At 50.4% G+C, this 15080-nt stretch overlaps 1 protein-coding gene across 30 annotated transcripts in view; it reads left to right on the top strand.

Moving 5' to 3' along the window:
• JAKMIP3 (Janus kinase and microtubule interacting protein 3) overlaps positions 1–15080 on the top strand; it is a 118753-nt gene that overhangs the window by 71248 nt on the left and 32425 nt on the right. For 19 of the 30 annotated variants that reach the window (XM_064145339.1, XM_064145335.1, XM_064145364.1 and 16 more), the window contains 9 exons: positions 350–385; positions 2217–2276; positions 4471–4599; positions 7203–7331; positions 8148–8231; positions 9358–9420; positions 9827–9925; positions 11400–11498; positions 11589–11648. In XM_064145339.1, the coding sequence (XP_064001409.1) occupies positions 350–385; positions 2217–2276; positions 4471–4599; positions 7203–7331; positions 8148–8231; positions 9358–9420; positions 9827–9925; positions 11400–11498; positions 11589–11648 (759 nt within the window). The remainder of the gene's footprint in view (positions 1–349; positions 386–2216; positions 2277–4470; positions 4600–7202; positions 7332–8147; positions 8232–9357; positions 9421–9826; positions 9926–11399; positions 11499–11588; positions 11649–15080) is intronic. The other 11 variants (XM_064145341.1, XM_064145344.1, XM_064145347.1 and 8 more) reach the window with 5 other exon arrangements.

Below are 15080 nucleotides of genomic sequence, written 5' to 3' on the forward strand. Positions count from 1 at the left end.
GATCTAGCAGATGGTGTCCCTGCCTATGGCAGGGTCATTGGAACTGAATGATCTCCAATGCCTCTTCCAACCAATCTGTGAATGAATCTAGAGTGCACTGCATGACAGAACCACTGCAGCAACCCCAGCAGGTGTTCTGATGGGCAGGTCCTGCACCTGGGATAGATGATGGCAGAGCTCCTTTAGCTGGAGGCAGCATCGGGGCTGGGTTGACATATTCTCAGTCTTTGGAAGGAGGAAACACTGGAATCACAACACTCCTCCAGAAAACACCTTGGTTTGGTTGGCATTGCTTTGCTTTGGTGCTAACTTGCTTTCTTACTGGCCTCATTTCATTCTTTTCCATCAGACCCTGGAAACTGCTGGCTACGTGAAGAGCGTTATGGTAAGAAGGACGTTTTTCATCCTCATCTTCCTATGCTCGAAGCTGCTGTTGATGGAAAGCATGCAGGGCATCACAGAGGGTTCTTCTCAGTGTAGGTGTTCAGCAGAAGCTGTTCACCAGAGAAAAGCACAGGAATAGTGGAAAGTAGAGCTCTGGTGAGAGTGGATAGCTGAGTTTTCCCCCACTAGGATGACCCCACAGGCAAAGATCAGCGTGGTGACACTGTCCTGACAGCAGGCAGCAAGAGTCTCCCTGTCCTGGGACAGCTCTCACACGTTGGAATTGCATTTTTTCTCTCTGATCACCATAAGCTTTGTCTCATCCACACTGAGATGTGGTCACTGATCTTGCCCAGCTCATCCCTCTGTTAGTTTGGGGCATCTCCCACCTCTCAGGGCAACCTGGGACAAGCTCCGACCACCCTCAATGTCAAACATTTCTTTATTCTCTCCAATCAGAATCTCCCTCTTGGAGTTCAAGCTATCACCCCTTGTCCCAACCCAACAGGCCCTGCTATGGTGAACTTCTCTCTTTGCCTGTATTTCCCACCCAGAATAAAGACTTATTTTTCAGCACTATAAGATCTTGCCATGACTCTGGAATGGGTTGGCCAGGAGGCTGTGGGTATCCTGTCCCTGGAGGTGTTCAAGGCTGGGGTGGATGAGGCCTTGAGCAGCCAAGTCTAGCTCTGCCCATGGTGGGGGATTTGGAATAGATGATCTCTAAGGTCCCTTCCAACCTAAGCCATTCTATGATGACTCTAGGAAGAGCATCATAATTTCCAATGGAAAAGAAAACATTTGCTGGCTCAAATGCTTTTCCAGAGGCACCTGCAGACTCTTACAGAAACTAGATGAGAGTGGAAGTGCTGAGGCCAAACACTCTGAGTGTGGTGTCACTGGGTTGTCACACGTGTGTACCTTCCAGAGGCACTAAGAACCAAGGGCAGGAGTTGGTCATTGCTTCTCATCCCTGGTCAGAGAGCCCATCCTTAGAGCAGCCTTTCAGTACCTGAAAGGACTACAGGAGAGCTGGGGAGGGACTTTTGACAAGGGCTTGTAGAGATAGGACATGGGGCAATGGCTTTGAGCTGGAAGAGAGGTGATGTAGACTGGAGTTTAGGAGGAAGTTCTTTAAAGTGAGGATGGGGAGGCAGCGGAACCAGTTGCCTAGGGAGGTTGTGGATGCTCTGTCCCTGGAGGTGTTCAAAGCCAGGATGGATGAGGCCTTGAGCAAGCTGGTGTAGTGGAAGGTGTCCTTGCCTATGACAGGGAGCTTGGAACTAGATGATCTTTGATGTCCCTTCCAACCCAGACCATTCTCTGAATCTATGAATCCACCAGAGAAGAAATGGCCTTGAACACAGCCACACACACTTGGTCATGGAGCAACTCTGAAGTGAGGCTTAACCTGTCAGTCTGGGCTGCAGTCAGCCTTCTTTTGCCCTTTCAAAGAGCAGCTGCAGCTTGTACATGGCAAACCTCTGAGATGTTAAAAGTTAAACTAATAGTGGAACATGCTGCCCAGAGATTTAGTGGAGGACCCATCCCTGGAGACAGTCAAGGTCAAACTTGATGGGGCCATGGACAGCCTGCTCTAGTTGATGTCCCTGCTAACTGTGGGGTAGGATTGGACAGAATGACCTTTGAGGGTTCCTTCCAGCCCAGTGCATTCTGTGATTCTGTAAAACTAAGATCTGACTGAGGATAGGATGAGCATTTGATTTTGGGACAGCAGCCAGCACCAAGATTGCTGTTTCTCGGTTGCCCAGAGACTCCCAGTACTGCCACAGGTAAGGTATAAGACTCCTGTCTGTGTCTGATTCTTTCAGGAACGTGACAAGCTGCTGAGGTATAGGAAGCAGAGGAAGAAAATGACCAGAATTCCCAAGGTAAAAGCAAAAGCTTGCCTGGTGACCTGATCACAGGCATGCTGGATGCCTCTGGTTCCCACACAGGGCAGCGTTCTCCTCCTGGGTCTACATCGTGGGTCCTCGTCTTGGATTTGAGCCATGTAGCTCAAGGACTTTGGTAGTCTGTATGGGGATATCCAGAGAAGATCTGGGAGGATCTGCCCTTCAGAAGGGCAGCAAAGCTGGTGAAGGGTCCAAAGAATAAGACTTCTGAGGACTACCTGAGGGAACTGGAGTTGTTTAGACTAGAGAAGAGCAGGCTGAGGGGAGACCTCATTGCTCTCTACAACTCCCTGAAAGGAAGTTGCAGTGAGGTGGGGTTTTGGTCTCTCCTCCCACAGAACAAGGGGTCGGGCAAGAGGGAGCAGCCTCAAATTGCCACCAGGGGAGATTTAGTTTGGACATGTGGAACAGTTTCTTCCCTGCAAGAGTGGTCAGGCACTGGAACAGGCAGCCCAAGGAGGTGGTGGAGTCGCCATCCCTGGAGGTGTTAACGAGCTGATGTGGCACTTTGGGACATGGTTTAGTGGCCATGAAGGTGTTGCATAGAAGGTTGGACTTAATAATCTTGGAGGTCTTTTCCAGCCTTAGTGATTCTATGATTCAGGCAGGAGGAGAATGTTGGTTAATGAACAACTGACAGGGTGTTAACACTGATGCCATCGTGAGGTGTAGTGTCGGGGACCTGAGAGCAAGCACTGCTCTGCTCAGGAAGGATTAAAGTGGTGCTGGAGCTAATGAATCTATCACTGCTGAGGGTAATGGGAGGTAACTCCTCAACTCCTGTCATCCTGCAAATGGCAACAGGAAAGAGAGAGATGTGGGAAGTTGTCTGCTGTCAATGAAAACCAAAAGGCCACACTGGTTGGAGCAGATGATCCCTGGGATCCCTTCCAGCCTGGCATTCCGTGGAATCTAGGAATGTTTCTGTAAATCAACAACCAAAGCTACCTTAGAACTGTGTTTGGAAGGTCACCTTTGGCTTTCAGGCTTTAACAGCAGACCTTCTTTTGCCACCACTGCCCTGGCCTTTTAAGAGAAGGCAGCTTGGGGTGGAGAAATTCAGCCTGTAAAAGCAGCCCTGTGGCGAGGAGCTTCACGTTCCCCAGCAGAACACTTCTTGCACGTTTGACACGTCCCGTGGAGGTTGTGGTAGTGGCAGCAGGGTGGGGAGATGACAGGTTAAGAGAGTTGTTTCGATGCCTAGCTCCCACCTCAGGCTGGGCACACAAAGAGAAATCAGCAGACACATTCCCATAAGGCAGGAGATTTGAGGCTGGATGCTGACCCTTGATAGCAAACAGGGCAGCTGAGCATCTGGAATGGGTTTAGCGCCCGCCGGAGCTCTGTCATGGGGTGAAGACCCTTTAGATGTACATACCTGGTCAGAAGTGGGCCAGCTCTTGAAGGAGCAGTAGAGTGAGAATTGGCCAGTCCCCTGGAGCTGAGGCTCCTCCAGAGGTGGATAGGTTCAAATCCCAGATGATCCTGTTTGATGTGGGTGCCCTCACAAACCACACAGTTAGAGACCTCCAGGAGGTGCAGAGCCCCCAGGGCTGGCCAGGAAGTTGCAAGCATTTGTTGCTTCATCCCCACAACACCTGCACCTGTAGTGCAAAACTGGCTGCACAGCTGGTTCCTGCCCTGTCTTCTCTCCCTGCTTCCCTCCCAGCACTGCTCCCTGACCTCCTGGTTTGCTGTGGGGAAGGTTTTTTTGCCCTTGAGACCTGCTAGCAGCCTAGGCCAAGCTAATTTTAAGCTGCATCATTTCAGCCTGTGGGGTGGGGGCAGCAGTAGCAGGGAGGTATGGAGGGGAAGGGGCATTCAGGCCTGGGGTTTTGGCCTGATTTTGGCAGGCGGTTTGTGGAAGCTTTGGCTGGAGGAGGTTCTGGAGAACTGTGGCCTGTGGATTTCTTTGCAGTTTGTTTGCTTTGCTCTGTAGCAAGCAGTTTACAAATGGCACTTTGCATTTAAACTTCCAGTGAGCTTTGTGCCCACTCCTGCGTGGAGTTGTTCTCTAACTCCTTTTAAGAGTTGGAGAGCCTCTCCACACCACAGGTGGTGCAGCCACAGGTCCAATGTCACTGCTGTCCCCCCGGTGCCATCAGGCTGGCACAGCCATGGCACTGCTGTGGCATGCCAGGGCTGCTGTCTGATGCCTTCTCTCTGTCAGAAGCCAGTGGTGGAGACATTTTTTGGCTACGATGAAGAAGCTTCCTTGGAGTCTGATGGTTCCTCTATCTCCTACCAAACTGACCGGACGGATCAGACCCCTTGCACTCCTGAGGATGACTTGGAAGAGGTATTTGTCAAACCTCTCTCTTCTTTTGTTATGGAGCCTCGCTGCTGACTGCTGGTGAAACTCCTGCTCTCTCCTAGCCCTCCTTTGTCACCTCGGACCAGAAAACTGAGTGGTAGATGTCATGCTGGGCATCTTGGGTCACATCTCTCGACCTCAAGTCCTCAGTCATTTCACAACTTGTAGCCAAGCTGGAAGTGTCACAGCCTAAGAATGGGAGATTTGTGACAGGTTAGGAGCCTAGAGGGGCTGAGAATTTGGTCAACTGTAAGAAGATGTCTTCCAAAGGAAGTTTACTGCAGGTTTGTGCGTGTGTGGTTTGGGTCTGGAGGAGGAGAAGGAGGAGGTGGTTCAGGCCCTTCTGTTTGTCCTATTGACTTTAGCACAGAGTGATAAGGTTTGTGTTGCTGGAAGGAGAAGAAAGCCTTCACCTGAGGGCACAGTCTCCAGAGGAAAGGCTGTCTCCTTGCCTTGATGTGCACCTCAAATCCTGGTTCAGCTTTGGGCTCATCACTTCAGGAAGGACATTGAGGGGCTGGAGCAGGTCCAGAGGACAACGAAGTTGGCAAAGGGTCTGGAGAACAGGTCTGGTGAGGAGCAGCTGAGGGACCTGGTCTTGTTTAGTCTGGAGAAAAGGAGGCTGAGGGGAGACCTTCTGGCTCTCTGCAGCTCCCTGAAAGGAGGTTGGAGTGAGGTAGGGTTGGTCTCCTCTCCCAGAAGGCAGATGATGGGACAAGAGGAAATGGCCTGAAATTGTTCCAGTGGAGGTTTAGGTCGAAGATTAGGAAAAGCTTCTTCACTGCAAGAGTTGTCAGGCATTGGAACAGGCTGCTAAGGGAAATGGTGGAGTCACCATCCCTGGAGATGTTCAAGAAATGTGTTGACATGGCACTTGAGGACATAGGTCATGTTGGGTTGACAGTTGGACTTGATGGTCTTGGAAGGCTCTTCCAAGCAATTCCATGATTCAGTGACGTATTGCTCAGGCAATGGGAAGCTGCTGCACACAGCCAGCAGCATAACCTCATTTTGTACCAAATGAAGCATTCCAGTCAGCCCCACATGAAAGCATTCAGTCTTGGGTATTGTGAGGAGACAGAAGAAGATGAAGGGCTCTTTCATCTTGGTGTCACTGTTTCTACAAGTGTCAACTCCAGATCAGTGTTTTAATAATTGAGGGAGACTGTCAGGCTTGGCTTATCTCCTGGCTGAAAGCCTTTTGTTGTTTCAAGTCAGGTTTTCACCATTAAATGTGATGTAGATGAAGGGCCTTGCATGCAAATCTGATGAGGAATGTCTGAGGGAACAGGGGGGTATTAGTCTGGAGAAAAGGAGGCTGAGGGGAGACCTTCTGGCTCTCTGCAACTCCCTGAAAGGAGGTTGGAGTGAGATGGGATCGGTCTCTTCTCCCTGATCTCATGTGGTAGAATGAGAGGAAATGGCCTGAAATTGTTCCAGGGGAGGTTTAGGTTGGAGATTAGGAAGAACTCCTTTCCTGCAGGAGTGGCCAGACTTTGGAACAGGCTGGTGGAGTCACCATCCCTAGGAATGCTTAAAAGAGGTGAGTATGTGGTGCTGAGTGATCTGGTTTGGTGGTAGTGCCTTAGCAGTACATCATAGAATGCTGGCTTGGGAGGTCCCAGTAGTGGTGAGGTTGAGAGCTCTAGGTGAGCAGTTTGGCTTGATCCCAAAGGTCTGTGCCAGCCTCAACAGTTTCATGATTGTGTGATTCTATGGCATGGTTTCTGGCAGTGGCCTAGCAGTAGTGGTGGAAGTGCAAGCTCCAGGTGAACAGTTGGACTTGATCTCAAAGGGTTCTTTGAGCCTCAGCAGTTCCAGTTCTGTGACTTTGCCTGGTGCAGTAAGAAAGGGAACTCAGATGTTGGAGTGTTGCATTGATGTCAGGTCCCTATCTTCCCAAGGTGGGGGAAGTTCCCTTTTCCTCCTGCAAACCCTATGAGGAGAGGCTGAGAGAGCTGGGGTTGTTCAGCCTGGAGAAGAGGAGGCTCAGGGGTGACCTCATTGCTGTCTACAACTACCTGAAAGGAGGTTGTAGGCAGGTGGGGGTTGGTCTCTTCTGCCAGGCAACCAGCAACAGAACAAGGGGACACAGTCTCAAGCTGTGCTGGGGGAGGTCTAGGCTGGATGTTAGGAGGAAGTTGTTGTCAGAGAGAGTGATTGGCATTGGAATGGGCTGCCCAGGGAGGTGGTGGAGTCACCGTCTCTGGAGGTGTTGAAGCAAAGCCTGGCTGAGGCACTTAGTGCCATGGTCTGGTTGAGTGGCTAGGGCTGGGTGCTAGGTTAGAATGGATGATCTCTTCCAACCTGGTTGATTGTATGATTCTATGATTCTACATTGCATTTTCTTGAAGTCAGCAAGCCCAAGAGACATTCAAGGGACAAAAGAGACAGTCTGAGGGCACACAACAAGACCTTGCTACCATACTTCCCAGGCTGCATTTAGGGAAGAACAATTGTGTCCTTTTTTGGGGGGAAAACAAACATCCTCCAATCTCACTTTGTATCTTTTCCTGTCACTGCAGAACACACACAGAGGCACACCCAAAAAGGCAGCTGGTGCAGCACATCTTTGCTTTTCCTTGCAGGGCATGGCCAAGGAGGAGACGGAGCTGCGGTTCCGGCAGCTGACCATGGAGTACCAGGCTCTGCAGCGAGCCTATGCCCTATTGCAAGAACAGGTTGGAGGAACACTGGATGCAGAACGAGAAGTTAAGGTCTACATGGCTTGTATTACGTGGAAATAAAGGATTGGTGTGGTGGGAGGGCTGCTGGCTCAGCTTGCTCAGGTTGTGTTCAAGATGAAGTGGGCTCAGGCAGCTCATTTGGCTCCATGCTGCTGGCTGGGGAGATTGAGACTTGAGATGAGGAAGAAATTCCTTACAGTGAGGGTGGGGAGACGCTGGAACAGGTTGCCGAGGAAGGCTGTGGCTGCTTCCTCCTTGGCAGTGTTCAAGGCCAGGATGGATGAGGCCTTCAGCAACTCGGTCTAGTGGAAGGTGTCCAGGCCCATAGCAGAGGGATTGGAAGTGAGGTTTAGGCTGGACATGAGGAACAATTTCTTTGCTGCAGGAGTGCTGAGGCATTGGAACAGGCTGCCCAGAATGGTGGTGGAGTCACTGTCCCTGGAGGTGTTCAAGAAACCTGTGGACATGGCACTTGAGGACATGGTTTAATGACCATGGTGGTCTTAAATCAATGTTTGGACTCAGTGACCTCAGAGGGCTTTTCCAACCCAAGCAGTTCTATTATACTAAGAAGCCATTTGTATTTTTGCTGGCCTACTGTCCACCTAGTGGGGTGCTGCTTATGGTAGCCTTAAATCTCAGGCTGATGGTCCTGTCTGAAAGCCTCCTCTTGGTGATTCATTTCTAAAGCTGTGTGCTTGGCTGCCCTGCCAAAGGTCTTTAGAAATCACTTGTCACAAGCACTTGCTGCTCTCTGTGTTCTCTGTGCCTGTCTTGCTTTTGTCTTTTAGGGAAAGTGTGATGTATGATCTGCTTTTTTGGTCCTTTTTCCCTCCTACCCTGCAGACACGTGAGCAGCTCCAAGCAGAAATACACCGGTCACAGGCTCAGATAGAAGACCTGGAGAAGGCTCTGGCTGAGCAGGGGCAGGTAATACCTGGAGGTGGGCACCAGCCCTCCCCCCAGCCCTTGTGCTGGGGGCAGGAGGGGGCTCTAGAGACCAAACTGGTTGTGTCACCTTGTGATAAGTACTGGACATGCTCCTGGGTGTTCCTGGATGTACAGAGCAAATGTCCCTGGATCTATAGAGCAATCCTGATGTGGATGATCTGTGCGAGGGGGCTGAAGGCACCCTCAGTCAGTTTGCAGATGACACTAAATTGGGTGGCAGTGTTGATTTGCTTGAGGGTCAGAGGCTCTGCAGAGGGATCTGGCCAGGCTGGCTGGCTGGGCTGAGGTCGTCTGTATGAGGTTTAACAAGGCCAAGTGCTCAGTGCTGTACTTGGATCACAACAAGATTCCAAGCTTAGGGCAGGGGGGCTGGAAAGTTGTCTGGCAGAAAAGGACCTGGGGGTCCTTTGACATCAGATGAACTTGAGTCAGCAGTATGCCCAGGTGGCCAAAAAGGCCACCAGCATCCTGGCCAGGATCAGAAATAATGTGGCCAGCAGGACCAGGACAGAGATTATCCTCCTGTACTCAGCACAGGTGAGGCCACACCTTGAGCACTCGGTTCAGTTTTGGGCTTCTCACTTCTAGAAGCACATTGAGGGGCTGGAGTGGGTCCAGAGAAGAGTAATAAAGCTGGTGAAGGGTCTGGAGAACAGGTACAGTGAGGAGCAGCTGAGGGAACTGGGCTTGTTCAGCCTGGAGAAGGAGGAGGCTAAGGGGAAACCTTCTGGGGTTTGAAGAGAGGTGGAGGATGGTCTCTTCTCCCTAGTATCAGGTGATGGAATGAGAGGAAATGGTCTGAAATTGTGCCAGAAGAGATGTAGGTTGGAGATTAGGAACAATTTCTTCCCTGCAAGTGTGGTCAGGTATTGGAACAGGCTGCCCAGGGAGATGGTGGAGTCCACATCCATAGAGGGAGATGTGGTGCTGAAGGACATGGTTTAGTGGGACCTGGTAGTATGGGGTTAATGGTTGGACTTGATGATCTTAAAGGTCTTTTCCAACCAAACTGGTCCTGTAATTCTAGGATGTAATTAAATACTTGCTGCTGCCTTTGCTGACCATCTCCAGCCTCACCTACAATATTGGTTCTTTCTTTTTCAAGGATATGAAGTGGATTGAGGAGAAGCAAGCACTGTACAGAAGAAACCAAGAACTGGTAGAGAAGGTGGTTAATGTTTCTCTTGTCATTCCATGGATATTTGCAGCCTAAGGAATGCAGAAGGTGCATTATTTTAACCTGCATCCCAGAGCTCCACTGGCATTAATTCATGTATCATGACAAACCCCTCACCAACCTGTCAGAAGTGGATTTCTGCTGCTCCCTCCTGCCCCACATCATGTCCTAGTGAGGACAGTAACTCTAGAGAAGAGCTCCACGTGCCCAAGCCCTGGAGCCACATGTCCCTGCCTTGTGGACCCCAGGGGCGTGCACAGCCCCTGCCTTGTGGACACCAGGGGCATGCACAGCCCCTGAGTGCTCGCACTGACCCTGGTGTTTCCCCAGCGTGGCCAGTGGGTGGTGGATCTCCAGTGATGCTGCAGTGCTGACAGCTTGCTGCTTTGCTTGGCAGATAAAACAGATGGAAGCTGAGGAAGCTCGCCTAAAACATGATGTCCAGGATGTGAAGGATCAAAATGAGCTCTTGGAGTTCAGGATCCTGGAGCTTGAGGTGAGGCCCTTCCCACCTGCCCTGGGCTGCCTGAGCTGTGGGCAGGGCAGTTGGGAGCTCGCACATGTTAGCTGTGGAGAGCAGCATGGCCCTGAACAAGGCTAAAAGGGCTAGGAAAAGTGCTAAGAAAAGGGAAATAAAAGAGTACAAGACAGATAGCTCTGCAGTAGCTGCTTTGTTAACCTCTCTGTGGAGAGCTTCAAAAACAGCTTCCAAGAGCCAGTGGATTCTGTCCATGCAGGTACTGCTCTAGGCAGAAGGCTCAGTGCAACAACTGAAGGGGCCCTCAGATGCTTCATAGATACACAGAATAGTTTGAATTGGAAAGGACCTTAAAGATCATCTAGTTCCAGCCCCCTGCCATGGGCAGAGACACCTGCCACTAGACCAGGTTGCTCAAGGCCTCATCCAGCCTGGCCCTGAACACCTCCAGGGAGGGGTTGCTTCTTTGGCAAAAAACTTCAGTGAAGCTGTCAAAACCTGGAACTGGCTCCCCAAGAAGGTGGTAGCTTCCTCATCCCTGGAGGTGTTTAAGAGAGGTGGAGGTGTGGTGCTGAGGGACATGGTTTAGCCCCAGCCTTGGCAGAGTTAGAGAATGGTTGGACTGGGTGATCTTAAAGGCAAACTATTCACCCACTCTGCACTGCAGTGAGGTAGAGATCTTCTCTGTCAGTCCTGAGTGCCATCACAACAGCACATGGTCAGGCCAGAGGTTCTTCTTGTGTTGAGGGCACTAGAACTGCACACAGAGCCCCAGGTGTGGTCTCACCAGAGAACAGTCATGGGGGAGAATTCCAGTCAGTAACCTATACTCATAATGAGTAAGCTGTAGTGTCACCCATGCCCCCAGCATAAGGATATTAAACTCCTGGAGCACATCTAGAGGAGGCCATGAAGATGATCCCCTGATAGGGGATAGGGGAGCAGCTGATAGGGGAGGCCACAGGGGAGAACCTCCCCTATGGGGAGAGGTCGAGAGAACTGACGCTGTTCATCTGGAGAAGGCTCTTGGGAGACCTTAGAGCAGCCTTCCAGTATCTGAAGGGGCCCACAAGGAAGCTGGGGAGGGACTTTTGACAAGGGTTTGTAGTGACAGGACAAGGGGCAATGGCCTTGAGCTGGAAGAGAGGAGATTTAGAGTGGAGATTAGGAAGATACTCTTTACAGTGAGGATGGGGAGGCAGTGGAACAGGTTGCCCAGGGAGATTGTGGATGCTCTGTCCCTGGAGGCCAGGCTGGATGAGGCCTTGGGCAAGCTGATCTAGTGGGAGGTGTCCTTGCCCACGGCAGGGGGTTGGAACTAGGTGCTCTTTAATGTCCCATCCAACCCAAACCATTCTGTAAATGTACCTATTCTAAAACCCCTACCCAAAGCGGATAACCCTTGGTGGGTAACCCAAAATGGGTAACCCTTGGTGGGTACTCCACAGCTGGGAGGCCCTGGGGGGTAAGCCAGCACCTGTTGTTGTTTCAGGAGAGAGAAAGACGATCGCCTGCCATCAACTTCCACCACGGCCCCTTTACGGAGGGGAAAAGCCCTCTCCAAGTCTACTGCGAGGCAGAAGGTGTAACAGTAAGGGATTCTCGTTTCCTACTTCCCTGTCCCCACAGCAAACCAGACCCTCTGTTCTGACTCCTGGTTTTTCCCTTTCTCTCTTGTTAGGACATAGTAGTAGCAGAGCTGATGAAAAAGTTGGACATTTTAGGGGATAACGCCGTAAGTGTATGTTCCTTTAATCAATTGTGCATGCTTTGGTGCATCTTTGTCCTCCTCATAAGCAAGCAAAGCCTTGGTTTGCTGCTGCACAGCCTGGCCTGCCCCTGCTCCCAGTGCTGGGCCATGAGCTACGTGTCTTCTGGCTTGACAAGGTCTTGTTAACAGCCTCTGCAGGATCATAGGCTCACAGCATTGCTTTGGGTTTTCCAATGAGTTGGAAAAGATTTCCAAACTCTGGCGTTTGGGTTTTTATTCTGCCCACTCTTCACACCTAGTGTCTTTATTTGCTCTCACTCTGCTTTGCTTTGATTTTGCATTTCTGATTTGATTTCCTTTAATAACCCACAAACTTTTGGTAGTAACCAGGAGAGGAAAGAAGAAAGCCTCTGCAGAGCTTCCAAACCCACCTGGATGTTGTGATACTGGGCAGACTGCTGTGGGTAACTCTGCTGTGACAGGGAGCTTGGACTGGGTCATCTCCAGAGGTCCCTTCCAACCCAGCTGTGCTGGGATTTGGGATTCTGTAGCAGCAGCATGGAAGAAAAAAAAAAAAGAAGGAAATGATAAGAAACCTGAAGGTGTTTTTCCTTCAGGATGTGGAAGTGATTAGTCCCACATCTAGTCATGTCCATAGAAGCCAGATAAGCCCTCAGATATTTTGGTCCTGTACTCTCATTATCACAAGAGCCACAGAGCCCCATGGCTGTGAGGGGCAGAGGAGAGCACAGGGTCTCGCAGAGGCTTTGGCTGCTGAGAGATCCTCACTGGGAGACTCCACCACCAATATCAAGTCTGCAGGAGGGTCCTCACCATTCTGACAGCTCCTCACCTGGCCTGCCCCAACTCTGCCTTGTGCATGTCTGCAGTTTGGTTACCTGCAAAACCACCATCCCCGGGGCCATGAGCAGCCTGGAAGTGCCTCCCCAGTTAGACCAGTTGGGTCGTCATGTCTCCACTGTCCCTAGGTTCTGACATCTACATGGCCTGTCCCATTAAATCAGGCAGGGGAGCAGGGGGTTAGTGGAGAACCTGAAACATATTGATGTGGTTACTGAAGTATAGGCTGGATGTTAGGAGGAAGTTGTTGGCAGAGAGAGTGATTGGCATTGGAATGGGCTGCCCAGGGAGGTGGTGGAGTCACCATCCCTGGAGGTGTTCAAGCAAAGCCTGGATGAGGCACTTAGTGCCATGGTCAGGTTGAGTGGCTAGGGCTGGGTGCTAGGTTGGACTGGATGATCTTGGAGGTCTCTTCCAACCTGGTTGATTCTATGATTCTATGATTCTCCACCACTGCTCAAGTGATGGTGATGATCACAGTGGCATTAGTGGGAAGAGTCCTAAAACCTTTGGGGTGAAAGGAATGGAAAACCAGAAAGATAGAATTTTAATCACCAAGGAGCTGAGACTAACCCAGCTGATGTGTAGAAGGATAATACTCATTAATCATTAATCCCTGTAGTAATCTTGCCTTCAGTTATTAATAATTCATTAATTGTTACATTTAATTATTAAGATCAGGTTAGCCCCATGCAGAGTGTTTGGGAATGACATCCCAGGCAGGCAACCTGGAGACAAAAAGAAAGAGAGACCAAGAGCTTTTCTCCTGTTTTCTGCTCCCTTTTGTTTCCTCTGTAAGACACTGGAACAGGTTGCCCAGGGAGGTTGTGGATGGCCCCTCCCTGGATGTGTTCAAGGCCAGGCCTTGAGCAACCTGGGCCAGTGAAAGGTGTCCCTGTCCATGGCAAGGGAGGAGTTGAAACTAAATGATCTTTAAGGTTCTTTCCAACCCAGTCCATTGCAGGATAATCTTATTTCCTTCTGATTTTTTCCCATGGTTACATGCAACAAGCAACTTTCAGATGTGGCACTAGAGGGAAGTCCAACATTCTACCTCAGAGAGCTTCAAGCTAAGTGTAGATGGTTCTGTCACTTGGTTTCATCTTGTTTTCATGTTTCACATCACAGGCTCTGCCCCGTGGCTGCAGATTGTCACATCTGCCTCTCAGAGAGGTTGGGAAAAGGAACCCACCTGTGTGCAAGTGATTCCATCCTTGTCCATGCATTTCCCCACCTGCATTTCATGAAGGCCCCTCAGCTGCTTCTAGCTGCTTCCCACTGAGCTCTCAGGAGTTAAATATTGCTTGGAGTAAAGTCAGTCTTTGAGAGAGTAGAAGTCTTGAGTAGAGCAGAAGCAAGATGAGAAGGGTTAGACGCATCCTCCCTCCACAAACATTGGTTTGTGGACACAGGGACAGAGGAGGTTGAGGAGCTCTCCTCTTCCTTTTTTGGGTGACCTTCTGGCTCTCTACAGCTCCCTGAAAGAATGTTGGAGCTGGGTGGGTTGGTCTCTTCTCCCACGGAACAAGCAACAGAACAAGAGGTAATGGCCTGAAGTTACCCCAGGGGAGGTTTAGATTGAACATGAGGAACAGTTTCTTCCCCTTGAGTGTTGTCAAGGCCTGGCCTAGGCTGCCCAGGGCAGTGGTAGAGTCCTCATCCCTGGAGGGGTTTCAGAGCTGTGGAGATGTGGTGTTGAGGATCATGGTTTAGTGGTGACCTGGCAGTGCTGGGTTAATGGTTGGACTTGAAGATGTTAAAGGTCCCTTCCAACCAAAACAATTCTGTGATTCTATGGTTCCTCACAAGCAGGAGAAGCAGGCTGGAGATGACTTGGAGAAGAGGAAAGAGCACAGTTAATGTGCTGTGGAGATGGCTCATTTTCAGTTTGACAGATCTTGTTTCAAAGAAAAGAGATGCTCATATTTATGGAAGAGACAGATTTCAGCTGTCCTCAGAAAAGGTCTTGGAATCACAGAATCACAGAATGGTTTTGTTTTACAGGCACCTTAAAGATTATCTAGTTCCAATCCCTCTGCCACGGGCAGAGACACTTTCCACCAGACCAGGTTGCTCAAGGCCTCATCCAACCTGGCCCTAAACACCTCCTGTCCTCTTCCATCCCTGCCAGACAGCACTTTCCTAGCCCTGTGCATCAGCTTGAGGTTCACCATAGTGACCCTTCTTACCAACCAACCCTATGGAAGCAGGTCCCAGACTAGGAGTCACTGCTCCAGTGGAAGATGTAGTCAGAGCGAGACCAAGTTTTGGGATGAAATGCAAAACACAGCTTCAGTGCTTTATGCTTTTAGAAGAAGCACCCAAGCATGGGCTGGGTGACCAACACCTTGACAAAACTTCTTCAGAACCATGGCTTGGCTGCACCAAATCAGGGCTGTATGAACCTGCTGTGCATGGAACGAGCTTAAGGACTTCGAGCTGCATCTCTCTTCTCAAGGGCACGTTGTGCTCAGCTTGGGCTTGTCTTGTGCAACTGAGTGTTCATTCCTGCTGGGGAAAATGACAGCTTCTCTCTTTTTTTGGTAAATGGGAGAAGTTTAGAAGAATTAACTTGCCCAGGGAGGCACTTGAGGCCCCACC

Source organism: Pogoniulus pusillus, chromosome 6 (assembly GCF_015220805.1).
Source record: "Pogoniulus pusillus isolate bPogPus1 chromosome 6, bPogPus1.pri, whole genome shotgun sequence".
In the NCBI taxonomy this organism is placed as follows: Eukaryota; Metazoa; Chordata; class Aves; order Piciformes; family Lybiidae; genus Pogoniulus; species Pogoniulus pusillus.